This window comes from Oxyura jamaicensis, chromosome 22 (assembly GCF_011077185.1).
Source record: "Oxyura jamaicensis isolate SHBP4307 breed ruddy duck chromosome 22, BPBGC_Ojam_1.0, whole genome shotgun sequence".
NCBI classification, from domain to species: domain Eukaryota; kingdom Metazoa; phylum Chordata; class Aves; order Anseriformes; family Anatidae; genus Oxyura; species Oxyura jamaicensis.
The window spans coordinates 400,692-420,111 of NC_048914.1; the positions used below are offsets into that span (position 1 = coordinate 400,692).

At 41.2% G+C, this 19,420-nt stretch overlaps 1 protein-coding gene across 1 annotated transcript; it reads left to right on the top strand.

The window, feature by feature from the left end:
• Positions 1 to 683: 683 nt before the first annotated feature.
• Positions 684 to 15,602, top strand: NFU1 (NFU1 iron-sulfur cluster scaffold). The gene is made up of 9 exons (XM_035345160.1): positions 684 to 806; positions 2,798 to 2,904; positions 5,942 to 6,077; positions 8,668 to 8,734; positions 9,549 to 9,663; positions 10,793 to 10,856; positions 12,951 to 13,125; positions 13,920 to 14,008; positions 14,752 to 15,602. Exons 1-8 carry the CDS (start codon positions 760 to 762, stop codon positions 13,965 to 13,967), a joined length of 759 nt encoding a protein of 252 aa, XP_035201051.1. The 5' UTR covers positions 684 to 759; the 3' UTR covers positions 13,968 to 14,008; positions 14,752 to 15,602.
• The last annotated feature ends 3,818 nt before the right edge of the window (positions 15,603 to 19,420 follow it).

The following is a 19,420-nucleotide window of genomic DNA, read 5'->3' on the forward strand; positions in this document are numbered from 1 at the left end:
CCAGTGCAGCAAGGAATCGCTGAAATTAAGAGCTGAAAGTTTGTTCAAGGAACATTGGTGGAACTCTAGGTTGTATTCATTAATTGTAATGGAATAAGCAGGCATACTTGGCCTCAGGTAAGTGGCTTTCTGGTCCAAAACTGGCAGGAATATAATTGGGGAAATATAAGGGGGAAAAGCAGCCACACAAATTGGCATCTGTCTTTCTGAAAGTGCAAAAGTCTTCCTCCCAAGGGAAACTCTTCTTCTTCCTTAGGCAACAGCCCTGGAGTCCACAGTGGGTGCAATCTGCAAAATCAAGAGCTTCCCACCCCAAAAATCATGCGAGCAAAACAAGTACACGACCTCTAACTTCTGCATGCCCCATCTCAGGAAGGGTATTCAGAAGCGGCCTGGATTCACAACTTACTGTAACGTGGAAAAAGAAAGGCGTTTTGTGTGTCATGGGCTTCCTCCCGGGGGGCTGGGAGTGACACCCGGCCAGCTCCAGGTTTCCAAAAACCGCTCATCGGAACCGTTGCTGCTCCTCCCAGGTGGGTGCCAGGAGCTTGGGCACGGACAGCGGGACCTCGTCACCCCGGTGGCAGGAACGTCCTGAAAGGGTGGGAGGAATAAAATAAAAGGAAAAATTGATGTTTTTAGCAAAAATGCTAACGCAAGGGCAGGGCGCCAGGAAAGGCCGCCGGCGTGGGGAGAGCAGCGGCCTCGCTGCCGCCAGGTGTCGCGGTAGGGCCTGGGGCGGGGCTGAGGAGCGCCAAGATGGCGGGCGCGCGGTGGCTCAGCGTGGCTGCGGGGCTGGGCGGCCGGTAGGTGACTGCGGGGCCCGTCGGCTCCGCGCTGTCCCGGCCCCGAGAAGGGAGCCCGGCGCTTCCCGGGGGTTCGCTCCCGCCCCGTCTCTTCCCCGCCGTGTGGCAGCGAGCGGTACCGCGACCTCCCGCGCCGCGCCGGTCTCGCCTCGGCCTTCCCCTTCCCTTCTCCGCCGCAGCAGGGCGGCCGCGGTTGAAGCTATTTCTTTCCCTTCCTCCTCATCGTTACAGAGAGGCGGCGAAAGGCTGTTTCTTCCCCTCAGCTCCATAACAGCGGCCGGGCGTTAATTTCTGCCCAGCGCGTGTGTGCTGAGGGCCCTTCCCTTAGGGGCTGCTCGACCCCTGCGCCCACACGTCGGAGTAACGGGGGGTGATTGCCCAAAGCGTGCTCAGGAGCGGGCACTGAGGGGTGTTTGCCCCCAATTTCCGCTCAGGAGTGGGCACTGAAGGGTGATTGCCACCACATTCTGGTCAGGAGTGGGCGCTGAGGGGTGATGATCTCCTCCACACATACTTGCTTGGGGTCATGCAGCGAGGGGAAACTTCCCTCACGGTTGCTCAGGTCTGCACAGGAAGGGGAAATTCAAAGCCCCGACACACGATGGACCATGTAGTGATAGGCAAAGCCCCTGCTGGGGACTATAAAACGAGAGGTAATTTCCCACATGTGGGTACTGGGACCATAGACTAAGCTTTTAGTAATGGGGGATTAATTATTTCCTTTTCCTTTTGCCCTGCCTTGAGGTATGCAAGCCCTTCTTGTCAGTGAGTGGTTTACATACTGTATTTGTATGTATGTACTCATTCAGAATGTTAAATACCTGCAATTGTACCCTTATACTTTAGTTTCTGGTGGACTTTCTCATTCATTAGTGTTTGTAAGGAAGAAGCAAACAGGGGAGAGGAACAATCATAGTTTTCTCTTTCTGTACACAGATAATGGGTATGCAGATGGGAAAAATTCCTTTTCTTCCATCTGCTTTGTTTTACAACTGAAGCACGGGCTGTGGGCTCTGTGTAGCAGAGATGAGGAGTTAGAACCGTTCATCTCATTTCACTCCCAAAGCTAAAGGGAGGAAGGAGAACTGGGGGACACACATCCCTTTGTGGTCTCTGTACCTGTTACCAAGACCACAAAAGTATCATAGAGGTTTAGGTTGGAAATACACCTTTTAGACCTTTTCTTTGTCTCCCCTACCCACAGCTGGAAGGTCAGTTTTGTGAGGAGAGACTTTCTGCCTGTTCCTGTGTTTGCGGAATCTGCATCTGGGTGTAGTGCCTCTGTTCTGGTTTCTGAACAGAAACCAGAGAGAATTTCTTCCCCATTAAGACCCCCTGCAGATGTGATTTATTTCATCTGCCTGTTTTCCCCTTTTGTACCTGATGAAAAGGAGAGAAACCGGATAACTAATTGTTTGCATATTAGTATTTATCTGAGCTATTTTTGACACGAGGGTGTTTTGGTTCCATTTTCCAGTTTTCACCTTGTTCTGAAACACCAAGGCTTCTGGAGGCACATGGGAAATACTTTGACCAGCTGAACCAGCCAGAGTAAAGCAGTAAATCTGGCCTTTATTTAGCCTTAGGTGCTTGGAGTTGGGCTCATCTCAGCTGTCTGAAATGTTCAGAAAATTAGGTAATTTGTCTAAGCTAGATGTCCATGTTCTTGGTTGGCGCTTCTTCAGTGGGCTCCTCTTGGGTGACCTTCCTTTTTCTGTTACAGATACGTGAGGCAATTTGTCTGTCTTTAGGGACTGTGAAGGAGTCTAGATTCCAATTTTAGGTCTACTGAGCAAGAGGAAGCATTGAAGAGGGGAAAAGTAAGGTGCATTTCATAGTCTGACCTATTGGCTTGCTACTTTGAATCAAGGTAGATGGGTGTCTTGCTGGGTTCTGGGGATTTCTTGGAGCATTTGAAAAAACTTTCGGGTATTGGGGGTGTGCAAACTTATAATTTGGAAATTCTTAACAAAACTATGATTTTTCTCTAGGTTTTGTCATACAGTATTAAAAGATCATAATTTGGCAACTAAACAGCCTTTCCACCAACTTGCACAAAAGAAGTCATTTCCTTCATCTGCAGTATTGCATAATACAGGTAAATACAAGCTAAAAATAAGTAGATTAATGCGTTGTGGGATTTTATGTCTTGTGTTAATAATGAAAGCCCTCTCTTTTTTGAAATGTGTGATAAAATTTCCTGGGTGGTTTTACTGGTTTTTAATGAAGTACTAGCACAACTGGACATTTGAAGCTTGGGAAGAAGACATGCATGGCTTGTTTTCTGCTTGATTAGACGTGTGTTCTTTATGGCATTCATCTGCCAAGATGTACAAGGGACTTTGGCATAAAATAATATTTGGGCTTTGCTGCATTTCTGGATTTAAATTTTGTCTTAGTGTAGTTGTATCCCTCATGAGAGACTTCCTGTAACCCTCTGTCCTGCGTCAGCTCCTTAGGCAGCAGCTTAATCTTGCTGAGCTATCCCAGCAAGGATGAAGGCAGAGCCTTCCATATTTAGACCTATGATGCTTTCTTCTTTTAATTTTCCTTCCCTTGAATGCACCCATGTATGGTGCATTAATGTCATTCTCCATTAATATCACCTGCAAGGGTAACTTGGTAGTACTCAGAAAAAGCAGTAAAGATTGTGTTTGTTGTTCCTAACAGCTTTTTAGAAAGCTGTATGCTCAGCAAAAAGAAACAAAAGTCTGTGAAACTTGCAGTGCAGAAAAACATTGCGCTTTTACACCTGCTTGGGGGATTTAGCATTTAACAGCTGCTTTCTAATGCGGTAGCAAAAAGAGTTTAAGGGAAAACAAAACAAAACTAACCAACCAAACAACAACAACAAAAAGAACACTACGTTTATTTTTACTTTTGATTTCAGAGCAAGTCTAATCCTACCTGGTCCAGCACCATGGTTTTTATTTCAGTTCTAGCCACGTAGTTGCAACAGGTACACTCTGACTTGGTGTTTTACCAGCTTTTGCAAGTGTCCTACCAAAGTCTGCCTCTATTTGGTATTTTTTTACCTTGAGCAGCTGGCAGATAAGGATAATAAGAAAGCATACAACCTGCCTTGGAGGATTGAAAGAAACAACGCAGATGTTAGCTGTGAATACAGCCAGTTACCAACAATAAATTCTGAATGGCTTATTCACAGTTGTACAAAGAACTCCAGGTGGATTAATGATTAAAAAACCTGTCCTTGGTAAGGTGGATCTTAAGCCACTGAAGATATGTGCAAAATACAGTGTCTGCCCACCTGGGCACCTCTTCTGGGAGGTGCCGTTTGTGGTGTAGGGTGTTTGAGATGCTTATGTGAACACTGCATGACAGCTTTTAGTGACCCACGGCTTTCAAAAAACTGGCAGAATGTATCTTAGTTATACCATCCACATCCCCTGCTGCAAGCTGCTTGCAACCATGCTGTCGTGCTGGATGTGATTTTGGATGCCAACAGGACCTGGAAGATGAGCGGGTCTTCCATCCTCACAGAGAGAGCTGACAAGTCACTTGTTCTATCAGGACTGTTCCTTTCATGTTGAAACTAAGTACTTCCATGCTAAGCCTGTTTTCTGTTTATAAAAGTAGTAGTATCTGTGTACTTGGCCATTGTGTATGTTGGAGTCAAATGGGTTGTTGTGATGAGAGACGCATACAGTAACAATCTGCTAATTTATTAATAGTGTGATTTATCATCTAATGCTAGGGAGTCAAGAGCAACATGGCAGTTTAGGAAATGTGTCAGCTCGTTCTGTTGCTTTAAATCATTCTTTTTGAAGCTATGTGAGCCAGTTTCTCCAGAATAATTTCTTTATAAATATTATTTACTAGATATTTTGGGGTTTAAAATGCATTTTTTCTTTGCTGTCTGTGCATATATCATTGAATTATTTCATGTGTAGGAAGAGTTAGAAGGAGAACTAGAAAGAATTAGAAGGAGTGGGACTGTCCCTACCTGATGTTGGGCTTTAGTAGAACATCAAGCGTATGCTGCATGGACATGTTTACAGGACAATACACTGTTAAACATACACCATTAGATGCAGAATACTTAATTTTTATTCAAAACCAGTTTTGGCTTTTTTTTTTTTTTTTAGACTCTTATAATGAAAGAAAAACGTACACCTCAAAAGGAATATTAGAAAAAAAATATCTTTACCAGTCTTAGCATTTAATTTTAAATTTTGAGGTTGGTTCAATTTCTACAACACAGGTGATAGCTTATAGTAATTCACCCTCAGATAAATATTAAAAGAAGGCATGGTTACTGTAACTGTAATGCTGAAAGACTAAAAAAAAAAAAAAAAAGTCTTAAATCACAGAATCATCTAGGTTGGAAAAGACCTTCAAGATCACCAGGTGCAAGCATCAACCTGACCTGCCAAGTCCCATCACCATCCCGTGTCCCTTAGTGCCACACCTCAAATACCTGCAGGGATGGTGACTCTACCACTTCCATGGGCAGCGTGTTCCGAGGCCTAACCACTCATTCCTTCAGGAATTTTTTCCTGATACCCAGTCTAAACTTCCCATGGTACAGCTTGAGACTATCTCCATGTAGTATCTATGTAATATATATTGTAATATATGTGTTACATGTATGTGGAAATATATTTCCATATTGTGTTTCTTCAAGAGAGGGCTAGTAAAACTTATGCTGAGCCTTTACTTTGAACAGGAAGTGATAATGCTGGACAGGGATCTCACAGCATTTGAAGATTTAAAAAGAAAAAAAAAATAAACTGAGCACAGCAAAGGAATGAAGGTTGCATCTCTTGGTCTCTGTAGAAAGTGAGGATGGTGGGAGCCTCACATGGTTTGATACTGTTGTAGTCTTTAGTAAATACAAGTTAGCAAAAGAAGCAAAGACAGGATTCCACTTGTTTCCTATAAGATAATGTTACTATGTTTGTTAGCCTGGATCCTTTCATGTATTCCTGTTTATCATTGGTGGGTGGACTGCTGTTGGTTGTAGCACAGTGAGCCTTCAGTCTTGGCTTGCCAAGTAATCAGGAAATTGAGAAATTGAGATCCTTGACTTCCATTTAAGCTATTTAGGTTGGATTACGTTAACTTTATTCTCTCCCCTCCCCCCCCCCCCCTTTTCTTTTTTTTTTATTTTCCAGTAAGATGCATGTTTATTCAAACTCAGGACACACCAAATCCAAATAGTTTGAAGTTTATTCCAGGCAAAGAAGTACTGGAGTCAAGGACTATGGAGTTTTCCACACCTGCTGCAGCATTTTGCTCACCTTTAGCAAGGTATTAATAAATACATAATAATTTGGGGGGTTGAGGGGGACAGATGGGACAGGACAGGACACTCCAATGTGGGCTGTGTGTTTACAACTGATGTTTTAAATGCAGTTTCTCATTGTACTGCACCTCAGTGTACTCAGGAGCAGATAGGTTGGGTTTCAGTTTTTGGTGCTTCTTTACTTGAGCATAAAATTGAACCTGGGCAGATTGTTGGTATCAAAGTAGCCTTTCTGTGTGTTTGTGCTTCTTATGTCTCTATTAAAGCAGAATGCATCATGGTCTGGTTTACGCAGCTGGATTGTGTGGTATTGTAAGTCCAGGATTCTTGAACAGTTGCTGCATCATAAGTAATACCTCTGGCCCTGATTTTGAAAAACTGGTCCAATCGGAAGACTCCTAATTCCAGGAGTTACTCAGAAATCATGCAACTTTTCAGAACTGGGAAATACACAACATAAGGACGTAAATACTCCCCAAATGCTATGAATTAAATGTAGTAGGTTGCTTTGGCAGTTGTTAGCGTTAACCTGAACTTCAAAACTAGTATTATAAACCTTTTCATTCCCAAAAGGTTTATAATATTTCATACAAAGGAATGTGGCCAAATTTGGCCAAGTCTCTCAGGCTGAATTTATAACAAGTCTTGGGAGTTGCAGCTTTCAGTACTGAAATACATAACCTGAAGTAAGAATCACTAAGCAGGTAATCCATTCATATCATCGTGGTGTAGAAGGGGCTTGGAGCATCATCACAAGTCTCTCTGTAAGTATTTGGAAGCATCTATTTTTTCTTCTTTGCCATTAGCCTCTGAATATAAACTTTCCTGTATCTGTTACATGGGTGGAAGGGCTGCACTTGGAGAATAAGGTCCAGAAAGGCTGCAATAAGTTCCGTCCAGAGGTCCTAAATTAAGTCATCTTTGTGTATACTGGAAGAACTGTAGGCAAGTAGAAGCTACTTGATGTGATCTGTCCAGGAGGCGTAGGGTTATCAGATACACAGCTCAGTGTTTCTGAAGGTCTCTGGTAGCATTGTTTGAGAGCAAACAGGATCTTTACAAGGAAAGCTCTGTGACTTAGAGTAACAAATACAGTGTGAAAGGTTTTCCAGGACATCACAGTGTGTTACTACAATGCTGAAACTGTAGAATCTGATTATGCCAAAGTACATCAGGTTGCAGAGCTCAAACAGCTGTCAGAAAGCGCCTTTGTGTTGTCATACGTCTGCAAACAGACATTTTCATCAAAAACAATGTATGTGCTAGTGTGGACTGTGGCAGGGCAGCTTGTGTGTTGTGTGGGTTAATGGAAAAAAATGTCTGTATGTATTGATAAACCACATATTACATTTTTTGTAAATGGAATAATCATTTATTTTAAAATGAAATAACTTTTAGAAGACATGAGAGGGTGGGAAGTATTTCATTGATCTTAGATATTTTGGTGTACTCTTAATTTCGTTGTTTCAGTAACTTTAAAATCTGGTTGATTTAATGTTGTAAAAACAAGCTGCATGCATAACTTTTGTGTGTGGAAATTCAGACAGGCATTATGAAATCTCTTCTGTTATTTTTTTTCATCACAAATACATTTGTGATAAGATTTCTGTTTCCTGCATTCATTGTGGTTTTTGATGTTTTCCAGTCTTTTGAAAGAGTATCTTTTTTTCTCTCAACTACACACACAAAAAAAAACTGCAGCCTTTTGACAGGTTTAATACTCGATGCTTTTCATTTAGAATGTGTTTTTTTTATTCAATTTTTTTTTAACTCTCACAAGTAGCATTATATACTTACTCTATAGATAAGTTTGTTGGGTTTTAATGAAGTGTTTGTGGAAAAGGGTCTTTAGACTCGTTCTGCTTTTTATACTTAAAATATTATCAAAAGAGTGATCTTTCCTATCATCTACGTTTTTTGTGTTGCTTTGGATGTGTGCTAATGTACCACCTGGTGCTGGGTGCTGTATCGGGCCATCTCAAGCAATTCAGAATGAATGCTAAATCTCCAAGTTTTTTATATACTGTAAAAATGGCTAAAATATACAAGATTGATCACAATGTGAATTGGTGTCTTAAAGCCTTGTGGACCATTTGGCACTAATATTTTTAGTGAATGGCAATGGTTGTCATTTTTTCCAGTGAAATTGAAGGCAGTTTATATTGAGCTCAATTACTTTAAATAGCTTGCTTTAATCTAAGGAACTTTTCCTTGTATTTGCACTCATCCTACCTGAAACCATAGGTACTAAGTGGTTTTGATGCTGATCAAATACATTTTTATACATAGAATATCACTTTGCCTGCAAAGAAGATTTGGAGAGAGAGTAACTCTCTTCACATATCTTGTGGAAAAGTCCTGAAAGATATGTTCACTTTGACTACCCACGCTGTTTCATAGCAGGAGCTCCTGGCTGCGCTGTAGGTGAATTAGATGCCAGTTTCTCATAATGGTTCCACTCTTTGTGCTTGCTTCTGTCTGGAAATATATTCTAGAGCTTTTTTTTTTTTTTTTTTTTTTTTTTCTGTGAATGAATAAATAAATAGTTAGAAGTTTGGCTGAAACATTTGCATTTTTTGTTTACTTTCTTAACAGGCAGTTATTCAGAATTGAAGGAGTTAAAAGTGTTTTCTTTGGGCCAGACTTCATCACAGTCACCAAGGTAAGCGCAACATAGGTTCACATGTGCTGAAATACGACCTGAGATTCACCTGCCAAGTCAATGGCCACAGTCAGACTCTCATTGGGAGATAAGTAACGAAAGTACCAGAGGCAATAGTCACAAGGGTGTTAAGGGAAATGCTGGTAATATTTAAAAATAAAATAAAATTCACCAAGTGTGGATAAGCACTGGAATAGGTTGCCTGGAGAAGCTGTAGATATCTTGTCCTTGGAAATTGTCAGCATTAGGCTGGAGGAAGCTTTGAGCAGCCTGATCAGGTTGGAAGCTGGCTCTGCTTCAAATGGGTGGTTGGGCTTGGTGACCTCCCGAGAACACCTCCTGCAAGGCGACTGCGTGACCGGAACGAGGTGTGCTGCAGGCAGCGTTGTGTTTACTGAAGGTGTGGCACTCAATGTCAGCAGAGATAAGGTGATGTGTAGGAACTGCACAGTTATGCTCCTGCTATATGGGGAGCCCTGGACAATTCAGTGAATTGTGCTTTGGCTCAAAATCAAGTGGAACCATAAAAAACTTTAGTCTTTGATATGGTTTGGTTAGGTGAAACAACCAAAAAAAAAGTGTCAAGTAATGTATTTAGGAAACTGTATTTTTCACTTTGTAGCTAATATTCTAACAGCACGTGGCTTGCAAGCAGGAAAACCTTTCTGTTGATTATTTTGAGTCATTTTTGGCAATGCTGGACTTGGGCATGAAACCTGAGAACCCTTATGATGTTAACATAAGAGGAATCCCTATCTAATTTTATTATTTTTAGGAAGCAGATGTTCTATCACTTTTCTTCTGATTCTCATAGGAGAGTGAAGACCTGGATTGGAACTTGCTGAAACCAGATATTTATGCAACTATAATGGATTTCTTTGCCTCTGGTTTACCTGTAGTTACTGAAGAGGCACCTAGGACAGATACAGGTAAGTCAAATGCTTAAGGAAGCGGCCAACAGCTGCTGGGTTTAGTCTGTGCAATATCTGAGCTTCCATTTATCCCTCAGAAAAGCACACAACAGAACTTAAATTGAAAGCTGCTAAAGCTTAACAGAGGAAAGATTTTTCAGAACATTTATGTTTTAGCAGAAGAAATGCTGAACTGTCTGGAAAAGTTGCCTAACTAAGTATGAAGTCTGATTTTTATCTGCTGGAGTATGAGTGTGCCTTCACAGGAGCTATGCTGAGCTATGTGTTTTGGCAGCATGGCCCACGTTCTGCTGTACTTTGTGGCATGAAATATTTATGCAAGTGTTGAGGCTGTGTTTAGAAAGCTACTGGGTGTTGCTGCACATCCTTTCCACGTGGGCACCTACAAGGGTTTTCATTTCCCCTCTTAAATCAGAAGGGAGTGCCCAGGCTTAACATCCGTTTGTTAATGATAGATTTATGGTCTTACAAGAACAAGAAGTGCGTAGAAGTCCTTTCCAAGCTGTAACAGAAAATAATTGAGACTAACTTATAGTTTGAGACAAGGACAGTATTTTGTTCTGTATTTTTATGGTTGCAACTTACCAGCTTGTACAGTTTTTCCTCGCCTAGTGTTTTAAGTCAGATGATGACTATAATTCCCCTCTGCTCTTCTCTGTCTGGGTTTCATTTCAATATTAAGATAGGCTTTATTTTATTTGAAAAAGTTATTTCAAAAATGCTTCCGTGAGACTAACACAGAGCCTGAAATTGTGCCGGCCTTAGAAGAAAGAATGAATCTTCTGAGGACCCTGCCTTAACGCATGCTTCCAACCCATGAATGGTAGTTGTTGTTTCCTTTTCTTTCTCTTCTTTTTGTGTGCTGTCTTCGCTGTTATAAAAGATGGCACTGCTGTTAAGGCCTTTGCTTGGTACTTATGAGCCAACATTGTTTTATGTCAGTCACTGCCTGGTATGTGAATGTGGATGATGCGGATAAAGATACATACACGGAATTAGATGTCCACCTTGATTTCAGTCATCTCATGGTTTTACGCTATTACACTCTGCTATTATGGTAGTGCAGTGTTAGCAATCGTAACAAACTTCTCTCCATGTTCTGATTGGCATTTTTTCTTTTCCAAAGCTCCATCAGAAGAAGATGATGAAGTAGTATTAATGATTAAAGAACTGCTGGATACAAGAATAAGGTAAACCAGGAACATTGCTGCTAGATGGATTGAGATAGGCTTGGATTTATTTAGAGAGCGGTCCATTTTACTCTGGGTATGTGTTATTTCACAGTTCAGTATCTAGCATGGGAGTTTAAATGCAGAACTGGCTAGAGCTGTGAATGCTGTTTCCTCTAACTGAAAATTTTCTATCTAGTTTTCCTTTTAAAGCAAACTGTGTACTGAACAGAGTCCATATTACTGAGTGATTTCAGAATAGTGCAGTCTTACCGCGTGGAGTGCATTTAAGCAGCATTTAAGCTTTTAAGCATTGTGTTTAACCTGGTTATTTCTAAATAATGAAAGCAACACAAATAATCTTCATTTTTACGGTGACATCTTTCATTTTTCCTCTGTTACATTTATCTCTGTCTTATACTGGTCCTTCCCTTCCAAGTATTCCAAAGTAGGTTATATTCTTTCTTGTGCCATACTCTAGGAAAAATTTACTAGCAGAATTCCCTTGCTGTCTGGTCTTCGTTGGATTTTTATATTATTTCTATATTATTATTTTTATACTATCTTTTATATTCTGCTGCAGTTTTATCGGTATTTTAGCATGGTTTGAATTTAGAGTCTGGTTGTAACTGTAGTCTCAAGAGTGGCTGTGGATTGTGTTGTTTACCTGGAGAATATTTTTATGTTCATTAGTTGCTTACTAAAGTGAACTGAAAGGAATAAGCAACTTGATATTTTAGTTGCAGTTTTTAGTTTAACACTGGTTGGTTTCTCTGAAAGAAGGAGAAAAGCAGAAATAAGATGGAACATTTTTTTCCAAAGTGTATTGATGTATGCACTAAGTGTTGAAACATGTCGCTGAAATATACTTTTGCATAAAACCATGACAGAAAGTAGCATTCAGTAAGTCTGCCTGGGCTCGGCATGTGGTCATTTAAAATCTGTATGGTATTTTTGTCCTTGAATTACCAGCAGCCCTTCTTAAAATTCACAGAATTTCTGTCAAAATCACTGGTTCTTTCTGTCTTTTTCTCTCATCCCTGGTGGACCAAGAAGCTGGTGATGAGAATATTAGCAGCAGTGCATCTTACTTCATTATACAGCAGGATAGCTGATGGAAACTATATACAAGCCAGTGGTACATACAGAGCCTTATTGTTTGGTGAATAAAAAATATGTGCAAAAATGTTATAAGAAGGTGCAGGATGGAAGGAATGGAGATCTGAAAGTTTCTGCAGGGTGTTTTAAAATGTTAATTTAAAGTTGTTTTTTTTTTTTTAAATGAATTTTTATTCACGTTCTTTGACTTTTTGGAATGGAGATAATTAGCTATGGTGAGCTGTTAATAAATGTGTCAGATTCATAGGTTATTCTGTTAGGAGTGTAGCTCTTAAAAAGAGTTATTTTGGAAATCAGTATAAAAGCTTCTTTTAGGGTAATGGGATGGTTTTAGTTTGGTCTGGAAAAATGTTGCTATGGGGATGCAGTTACAAGGCTGGTAATTTGTTGTTTGCAAAAGGAGACCAGGCTGCAGAAAGCTATGAGTACTGGGATATAATCTTAACAGATGCTGGTTTCTTCACCCACTTGCAGAATAAAGCTTTTATATGGTTGGAGTTTTTTTTGTGTTCTATGTAAACTACAGTAAACTGTGTATTTATTTATGGAAGGATGTAAGGGCTGTTTATCTCTGTCCCAAGTCATGTAACAGATGCACATGCATCATATGGTGGACATACACCTATTATATGATGGAAGTTGCCTGGACTTTGGTGCATAATTGAGGCAAGCATCATCACATGTGGAGAGGGCTTTGCAGGCTGGATCAAGCTCTTCTCTAAGGTGCTTACCCCTAGAATTTCAACTATTTATTTGCATGTTACTGCAAATATGTTTTGCTTAATATCCAATAAAGAGTAGCCATAAATGTGAGAAAGTCCAGCAAATTATGGATTGTTGGAAATTTTAATCGGGTGTTTGTAGAGAAAGAGGGTTGCTGTAGTTACTCTAGCATGCCAGTTCTTTGTGTATGTTAACTTGAACTCTTCTTAAGATTCCTAGAATGAAACTTGTTTCAGCTACACTTACTTTAAATTGAGTATCATGTTCCATCAGGCCAACAGTGCAAGAAGATGGTGGCGATGTTATTTATAAAGGCTTTGAGGATGGGATTGTGCAGCTGAAGTTGCAGGGTTCATGCACCAGCTGTCCCAGTTCCATCATCACCCTGAAGAATGGGATACAGAACATGCTCCAGTTCTACATCCCTGAAGTAGAAGGCGTGGAACAGGTGGGTTGGTGTGAGATAATAGCTGCTTTTTTTTAAATTGGGGGGGGTTGTTAAAAAAAAAAAAAAAAAAAAGAAAAAAGAAAAAAAAAAAACGGTGGGGTCTTTCTGCCTTTCCAGCATGCCAGGTTGGCAGTTTAAGCAAAAGTATGGGATATATAGCTGCAGTTTTTATAAGCCAGAAGCTGTGCCTTAGCAAAAGATTTGGCACTTAGCGAAGTCCTGCACCTGGGGAAGGACAGCCCATTGCACCAAGATGTGCTGGGGGCTGCCTGTCTGGGAAGCAGCGTGGCTGCAAAGGACTTGGGGCTCCTGGTGGACACCAAGTTGAGCATAAGCCAGCAGTGTGCAAAGAAAACTTAAGTGTCCCCAAGCAGTGCCAGCAGGTTGAGGGAGGTGATCCCTCATTGGGTTCTCTCCAGCATGTGAATCTCCTTCTTTGTTGAGGAGCCCAGAACTGTGTTAGCATGTGATTGTTAGTGGTAGTAAGGGACAAGGTCATGTCCCTTCCAATGCAGATTCTTTTGCTTTTTCATTAAAAATCTGATATGCTGCAGTGATTCTAGTAGCCTCTGTAGTAATGTGACCAGCTCGTTATTTCAACCATATTTCCATACGGTATTTTTGGCTGAAAGCTTTTTTTACGTTTTTCATGTCACCATCGTCATTCAGTGACATAGAACAGCTACTCTTCCCCTTGAGTCCAGCAAGGATTTAATGCAATAAATTCTCTAGGCAATGCTATAGGACTGAGAGTTTACACTGTTTACTTAAGCTACTTCTGGATTTGATTTCAGGTTGTTGATGATGATGAGGACGTGGAGAAAGAAGCAAATTCTACTTAAGCTAGCATCATCTATGGCCAAATAAGTATTTATTTCTTGTGGTATGTAAATCAGCCTTGTGCTGAGGAACAAATTTGACTTTCTTGCCAGAAAAATAGTTGTACTTCTGTCTGTGAAAATGTGTCCCCAGTTTAAGCAGTTTTTCCACTAATTTATTAAATTCCCTCTATTGAAATGGCAGGCTTCTAAAAATGGTGAAAATGTCTCTCTTCATTGTTCTTCCGTACAAAAAAATCAAGATTAAAAAAAAGAGGGGGCAGAAGTAAAGTTTCTTGACTTTTTTTATGCAAGAGAAATATTAAATATTTTTTCCATTGCTCTATAAATGGGAGATTCAGGAATGTTAATTTTATCAAGTCTTAATAAAATGCTTTTTATTTATGTCAGTTTTGTGTGAAAAGTAACCCAGAACTTCAACTGTTAATTTTAGAGGGTGCTATATTGCCATCATTTGTGAAAGTTACCTACTTGTTTGCTACCACAGCACAAGTAATAGCAACTGAAACAAAGTGAATTGTTTGTTTTTAAAAAACATATATTTTTAAATAAATGTTAAAAAATGATCCTTATCAACATCAGTAAGTAGCAAAACTAATTAGCTTACTTAGAAGTAAAATTGTTCAGCCACCGCTAGTGGTCTGTTTAAACTTGCAAAAGATGATCTCTGTACATAATACTCCTACATCAAGATGAATGTGCAATGCTTAAGGGCACAAATTTACTTTTGTAGGATAGCAAAGAAAATGAATGTGTTTACCTATGCAATATCCTGTTCCTTCTACAGTGCCAAAGAGTGCAGCTTATGTGTAACTTGGCTGCCCTGGCTGAGTGAGGGGAGGACGTGGCAGAGCAGAACACGCTCCAGTTCTAGAGACTATGGGAAGAGAAATAGTTATTGTTCTGAAATTGAAATACGTAAATCAGGCTTTGCAAGTACTTGTGTTTATTTCTTGTGCGTGTAGGACTTATTTTCTTCCTGGTGCCTAGCGTTAGCAGATGGCTTGCCTAATGGAGATAGTATTTCTTCTTTGTGCTGCCACAGTTGAGCTGAGTTTGCGGTCATTATTTGGCTTATGGTTATAGTAGTGTTCCCTGCATGCAAGGATTTGACAGCCTCTGGTATATTTCCTGTTCCCCTCCTTGCCAGTGTAATTCCACTGAGTCCCTTAAATGGGATCAATTAAGTCAGTGGAGAATCTTATATAGCATGCCAGATCAGCATGTGGTAACAACAAACTTCATATTACTTGTTGGAAATTTGAAAATAAATATTTTAGCAACATATTTCTTTAGCTTTCATGTAGAGTAATGACCTACTGTCATTTAAATTACCCACTCTGGATTTAGAAATTGGTTTGAAATTACCATGTTTTCTTCAACTCCACCACAAAGTACACAGTTCCTGCTCTTACAAGTTTTATCAGTGACAAAATTCCCCTTGAGGTAGGCTCATACTATCCAAGAGAGCTTATGCAAACTTCATCACCATGTTCATCAGCAAAGCATAGAATGGCAAGTAATGTTTCTTGTTTCTCAAAAACAGCTTTTTTAGGTCTAATTTGTCAATTCAATGCATTATATAACATAAGCAGCAAAGTATCTGATTTGTGTGTTAAATAAAAATGTATCTCTGCAGATGTGGTCTTTATTCTTCAATTAAGCAGTAATAATTTCTTTAAGGTACAGTAAGGATCCAGTTCTGCTGTTGTCTGTTTCCAGTCTTGTTTTTAACGGGGTTTAGATTTGTATCAATATGACCAAATTAAGCCTGCGTGCACTTTGGATGAATATTAAGCATCTTGTGATCTTGTGACTGAAAAGATTGCATGTCCAGCACATGCCCTGTGTGTCTTCAACCAAGTTTTTCAAGCTGTTGTGGAGAGAAGTTAAGGCCTGCACCCCATCCCCCTCTATCTGTTCGTTCCCACAGCAAAGTAAGCTTTCTAGATCAGTGGTTGTCCTGCATGAAGTGATGGAGGGGCTCTCTAGCTCTGGATAAAGAGAGAGGGGGCTGAGTGCCAGTTTGTGCTTTGTAGGACCAGCCCTTGCATTCTGTACTGCTGTAACCGCTGAGATCCATTTCTCAGTGGCACAGGAGAGGACTGGTTCAGGGGGATAAGACAAAATTCAACTGTATGTACAGCATTAGCAATAACCGTAAATTCTGATCTTATGAGAGCCCATAAAAGCATCGTATCGAATCGTTAGGAGATCATGTGAACCTTCCCATCTCAATGAAAAAGCTTAGTTAATGGAAAGAAGCCCTGATGGTGAAGGGTGTCCCGCCTCCTCCACCCACCAAAAAACCTTTTGCATTCACAGACAGAGGCAGAAAGGGGAATAGAGCCATGACTGTTCAATGCTTAGCCTAGGAGTTAATGAGGTGCTCAGTGTCCTCTGTGGCAGTTCAGTGTATGTTGTTTTCTCAGTGTTTGTTTTTTTTTTTTTTTTTTTTTTTTTTTAAGAGGGCCCTTCAGTTAAGGGAGCCGGGAAACTACTGTGCTGTAACATTCAGGTCAGCAAGGTGGTTTTAACTGTTCAGTTTTTCTAAAAATTGCAGCCAGCCATTACATTTAAAATAGTAATGACTGCATGTTTTGTTTTGTTTTGCTTTTTTTAAATAAGAGGAAAAAGTACGTTGGTATTTTTGCTGTGTAAAATTAGTCTGCCATTCAGTGATTTTTGTTTTCACCACTTTCAGGTAGAGAAAACAAAAAATCATTTGTGTTTCCTAAGCTACTCTAGTGCTCTCTGTTATAGAAGTTGATTATAGCCATCTAAACTCTTTCTGTCTTGAAACTGTTTGCAGGTGGAGATGTGCTTTTGGTCAGGATTTGATAGATTCCATGCTTCAAGGAGAAAGTAGCCTGTTTGTCTTTTAGGCAGTCTTCTGATAACACTGTTTTATATGGTACGAGGCAATCAACAGCCACAGCCTTCACTGACAGGATTTATGGAGCAGGTACTGTCAACATAGCAGGAAGAAACAGCTGACATTACCTGATGTTAACATTCAATGTGCGTCATATTAGTATCACAAAATACATGTTTTTCCAGGAGGTGATAGATGCATTCTATCCAGAATTCGGGACTGTAGCCAGAACTTCTATTTCAATTGAAGTACATTGAGGCTAGGGAAGGAGAGAGGGTACTTCTTCCTGAATGTGGCCCACACTGTTTATTTTAAAAGGTACATGTGTGAGAGATGGTTTGGGAAACTGTCTTCATATTTCTTCCTTTGGTACTAAGTTGCACATCTACATTGGTATGAACTATTTTATGGTGTAAAGCCACATTCAGCAAGACTCAGAATAACTAAACAAGTTCCATAGGGGATAAATTTATTTTTTTATGGGGAAAATGTGAAATAGCCACTTTGAGAACAAACACATGGAGCTAGATTTCTCTCTGTGTAAAATTCTGAGAAATTTGCACCAGGATTATTAGCACATATAGCCTTAGTCTGAAGTATTTTTATTTTTTATACATTTCCAAGTATTGCATAGATTTAAGTCATAAGGTTCAGGATTTGTTGTGCTGCAGACATGAACTATGTATTTTTGGAGTGTTTGTAAGGCCTGTCCGTGCTTTTTCAGGTCTGGTGGATCCTTCGTTATAAGTAGGGTCATATCCTTCGATTTCTCTTCACATAATGCTGTATGTACATTTTTGATTTGTAGTGAATCTATGGATAAATTCTGGCAGTGAAGCTGTGAAGCAGGACCTACTACAGGACAGCACAGAAACCCGTAACATAGAAATAAAGCAGCAGACAAACCAGTATCTCTAGTAGGTCAGTAACAAAGGTAGTTTGAATTGTGGATGAGCCTGGTGAGAGCAGTATTTGAACATATGTTGTGCATATTTCTGTTGGTCACTTTTAGAGTGGGTTAGTAGTTTTTTTTTCATCTAGGAAATCCATGTCCACTGTTGCAAGGTATCCATCTTTCTAATGATTCTATGATGATTCTTTCATTAATGGAAGATACCTTAAGGTTGGAAGAGATCATCTGTCCAGCCATCTCCCTACCACCACTGTCACCCACTAAACCATGTCCCTAAGCACCACGTCCAACCTTTCCTTGAACACCCCCAGGGATGGTGACGCCACCTCCCTGGGAAACCCATCCCAATGCCTGACCACTCTTTCTGAGAAGAAATGTCTCCTCATTTCCAACCTGAACCTCCCCTGGTGCAACTTGAGGCCATTCCCTCTAGTACTGTCATGAGTTATCTGCAAAAAGAGGCTGACTCCCAGCTCCCCACAGCTTCCTTTCAGGTATTTGTAGAGAGCAGTAAGGTCTCCCCTGAGCCTCCTCATCTCCAGACTAAACAATTCCTGTTCACTCAGCCTCTCCCCATAGGACTTGTGTTCCAGGCCCTTCACCAGCTCTGTAGTCCTTTTCTGGACACGCTCCAGGGCTTCCACGCGTTGGGGCTTCCACACCCTAGAAGATGTGGACTCCTGTGAGGAAATGTGGACAAGTGTGGAAAGATCAGAATTTTAAGTCAGCCCTCCTCCACCTCCACAATGGTCAAAGGGAAAATAGAGGGCTAAGCAGATTGATTCCCAATTACTGCCCTATGGCATCAAGTCATAGAAACTGTGTTGTTGCATCAATTTATTACTGTAATGCCTTTGCTGCTGAACAAAAGCATAGAGATGGCTATGTGTGCTGTCTGCTCACTTTTAACATTTCTTAGATTGGCGACCTCCTTCTGTTCATATTCTGCCAGGTTCTAGAAGAAGGGTCAAAATCTCTCACTGTCCTGTTTTATGTATGCTAACGTTTTTGGTTTCTCTCTAGACTTTGTAAGGAAATCTTATTGTATTGACTTCTTCATTGTCAAGATAAAGGGAACATTAAGGAGGGATTTTGCTATCATTTTGTATACTCAGGCTTTTTTTTTTTTTTTTCCAAACAGAACTTGACTGTGGCAGTTGCACGTAGATGGTGTACTCGGATGTCCAGCTGTACGAACAAGCCTCTCCCTCCGCCGGCAGTCACGCCCATCCCGCTTCGCTTTGCGGATCCGGCTTAATGGTTTCTTTATCTCACTTCTGAATAGATGCCATTATGGCAGGAAACCAGAAGCCAGGTCACGCGGGTTCGGGCGCCGGGCACACGGGTTGCCTCTCCCACAGCTGCCGGCGCCGCTCCCTTCCTCCACGGGCCTGCGGGAGCCCTCGGGGGGCCAGGACTCCCAACTGGCCGCCGCCGGTCCTCGGGGCGCTCCCGCCCGGCGGTGGCGGTACCTACGACCCGGCTCGGGGAGCAGCACCCGGCCCCGAGTGGGCCCTTCCCGGGCCGCGCCCCCTCCCGCCCAGCCGCAGCCCAGGCTGCCACGTCCCGGGGGGCAGCGCCCCGCCTGCGGGCAGCGGCGGCCGCGGCTCCGGTCGCCACGTCCCGGGGGCCGGGCCGGGTCCGGGGCGGAGCGGACGCGGGGCCCAA

Bases quoted from the DNA above. Each gene is read 5' to 3' on its own strand.
- NFU1 (XM_035345160.1), top strand. From the start codon at position 760: ATGGCGGGCGCGCGGTGGCTCAGCGTGGCTGCGGGGCTGGGCGGCCG. The intron at 10,857-12,950 runs GTAAACCAGGAA...ATGTTCCATCAG, and splicing joins CTGCTGGATACAAGAATAAG to GCCAACAGTGCAAGAAGATG. The intron at 13,126-13,919 runs GTGGGTTGGTGT...ATTTGATTTCAG, and splicing joins AAGTAGAAGGCGTGGAACAG to GTTGTTGATGATGATGAGGA.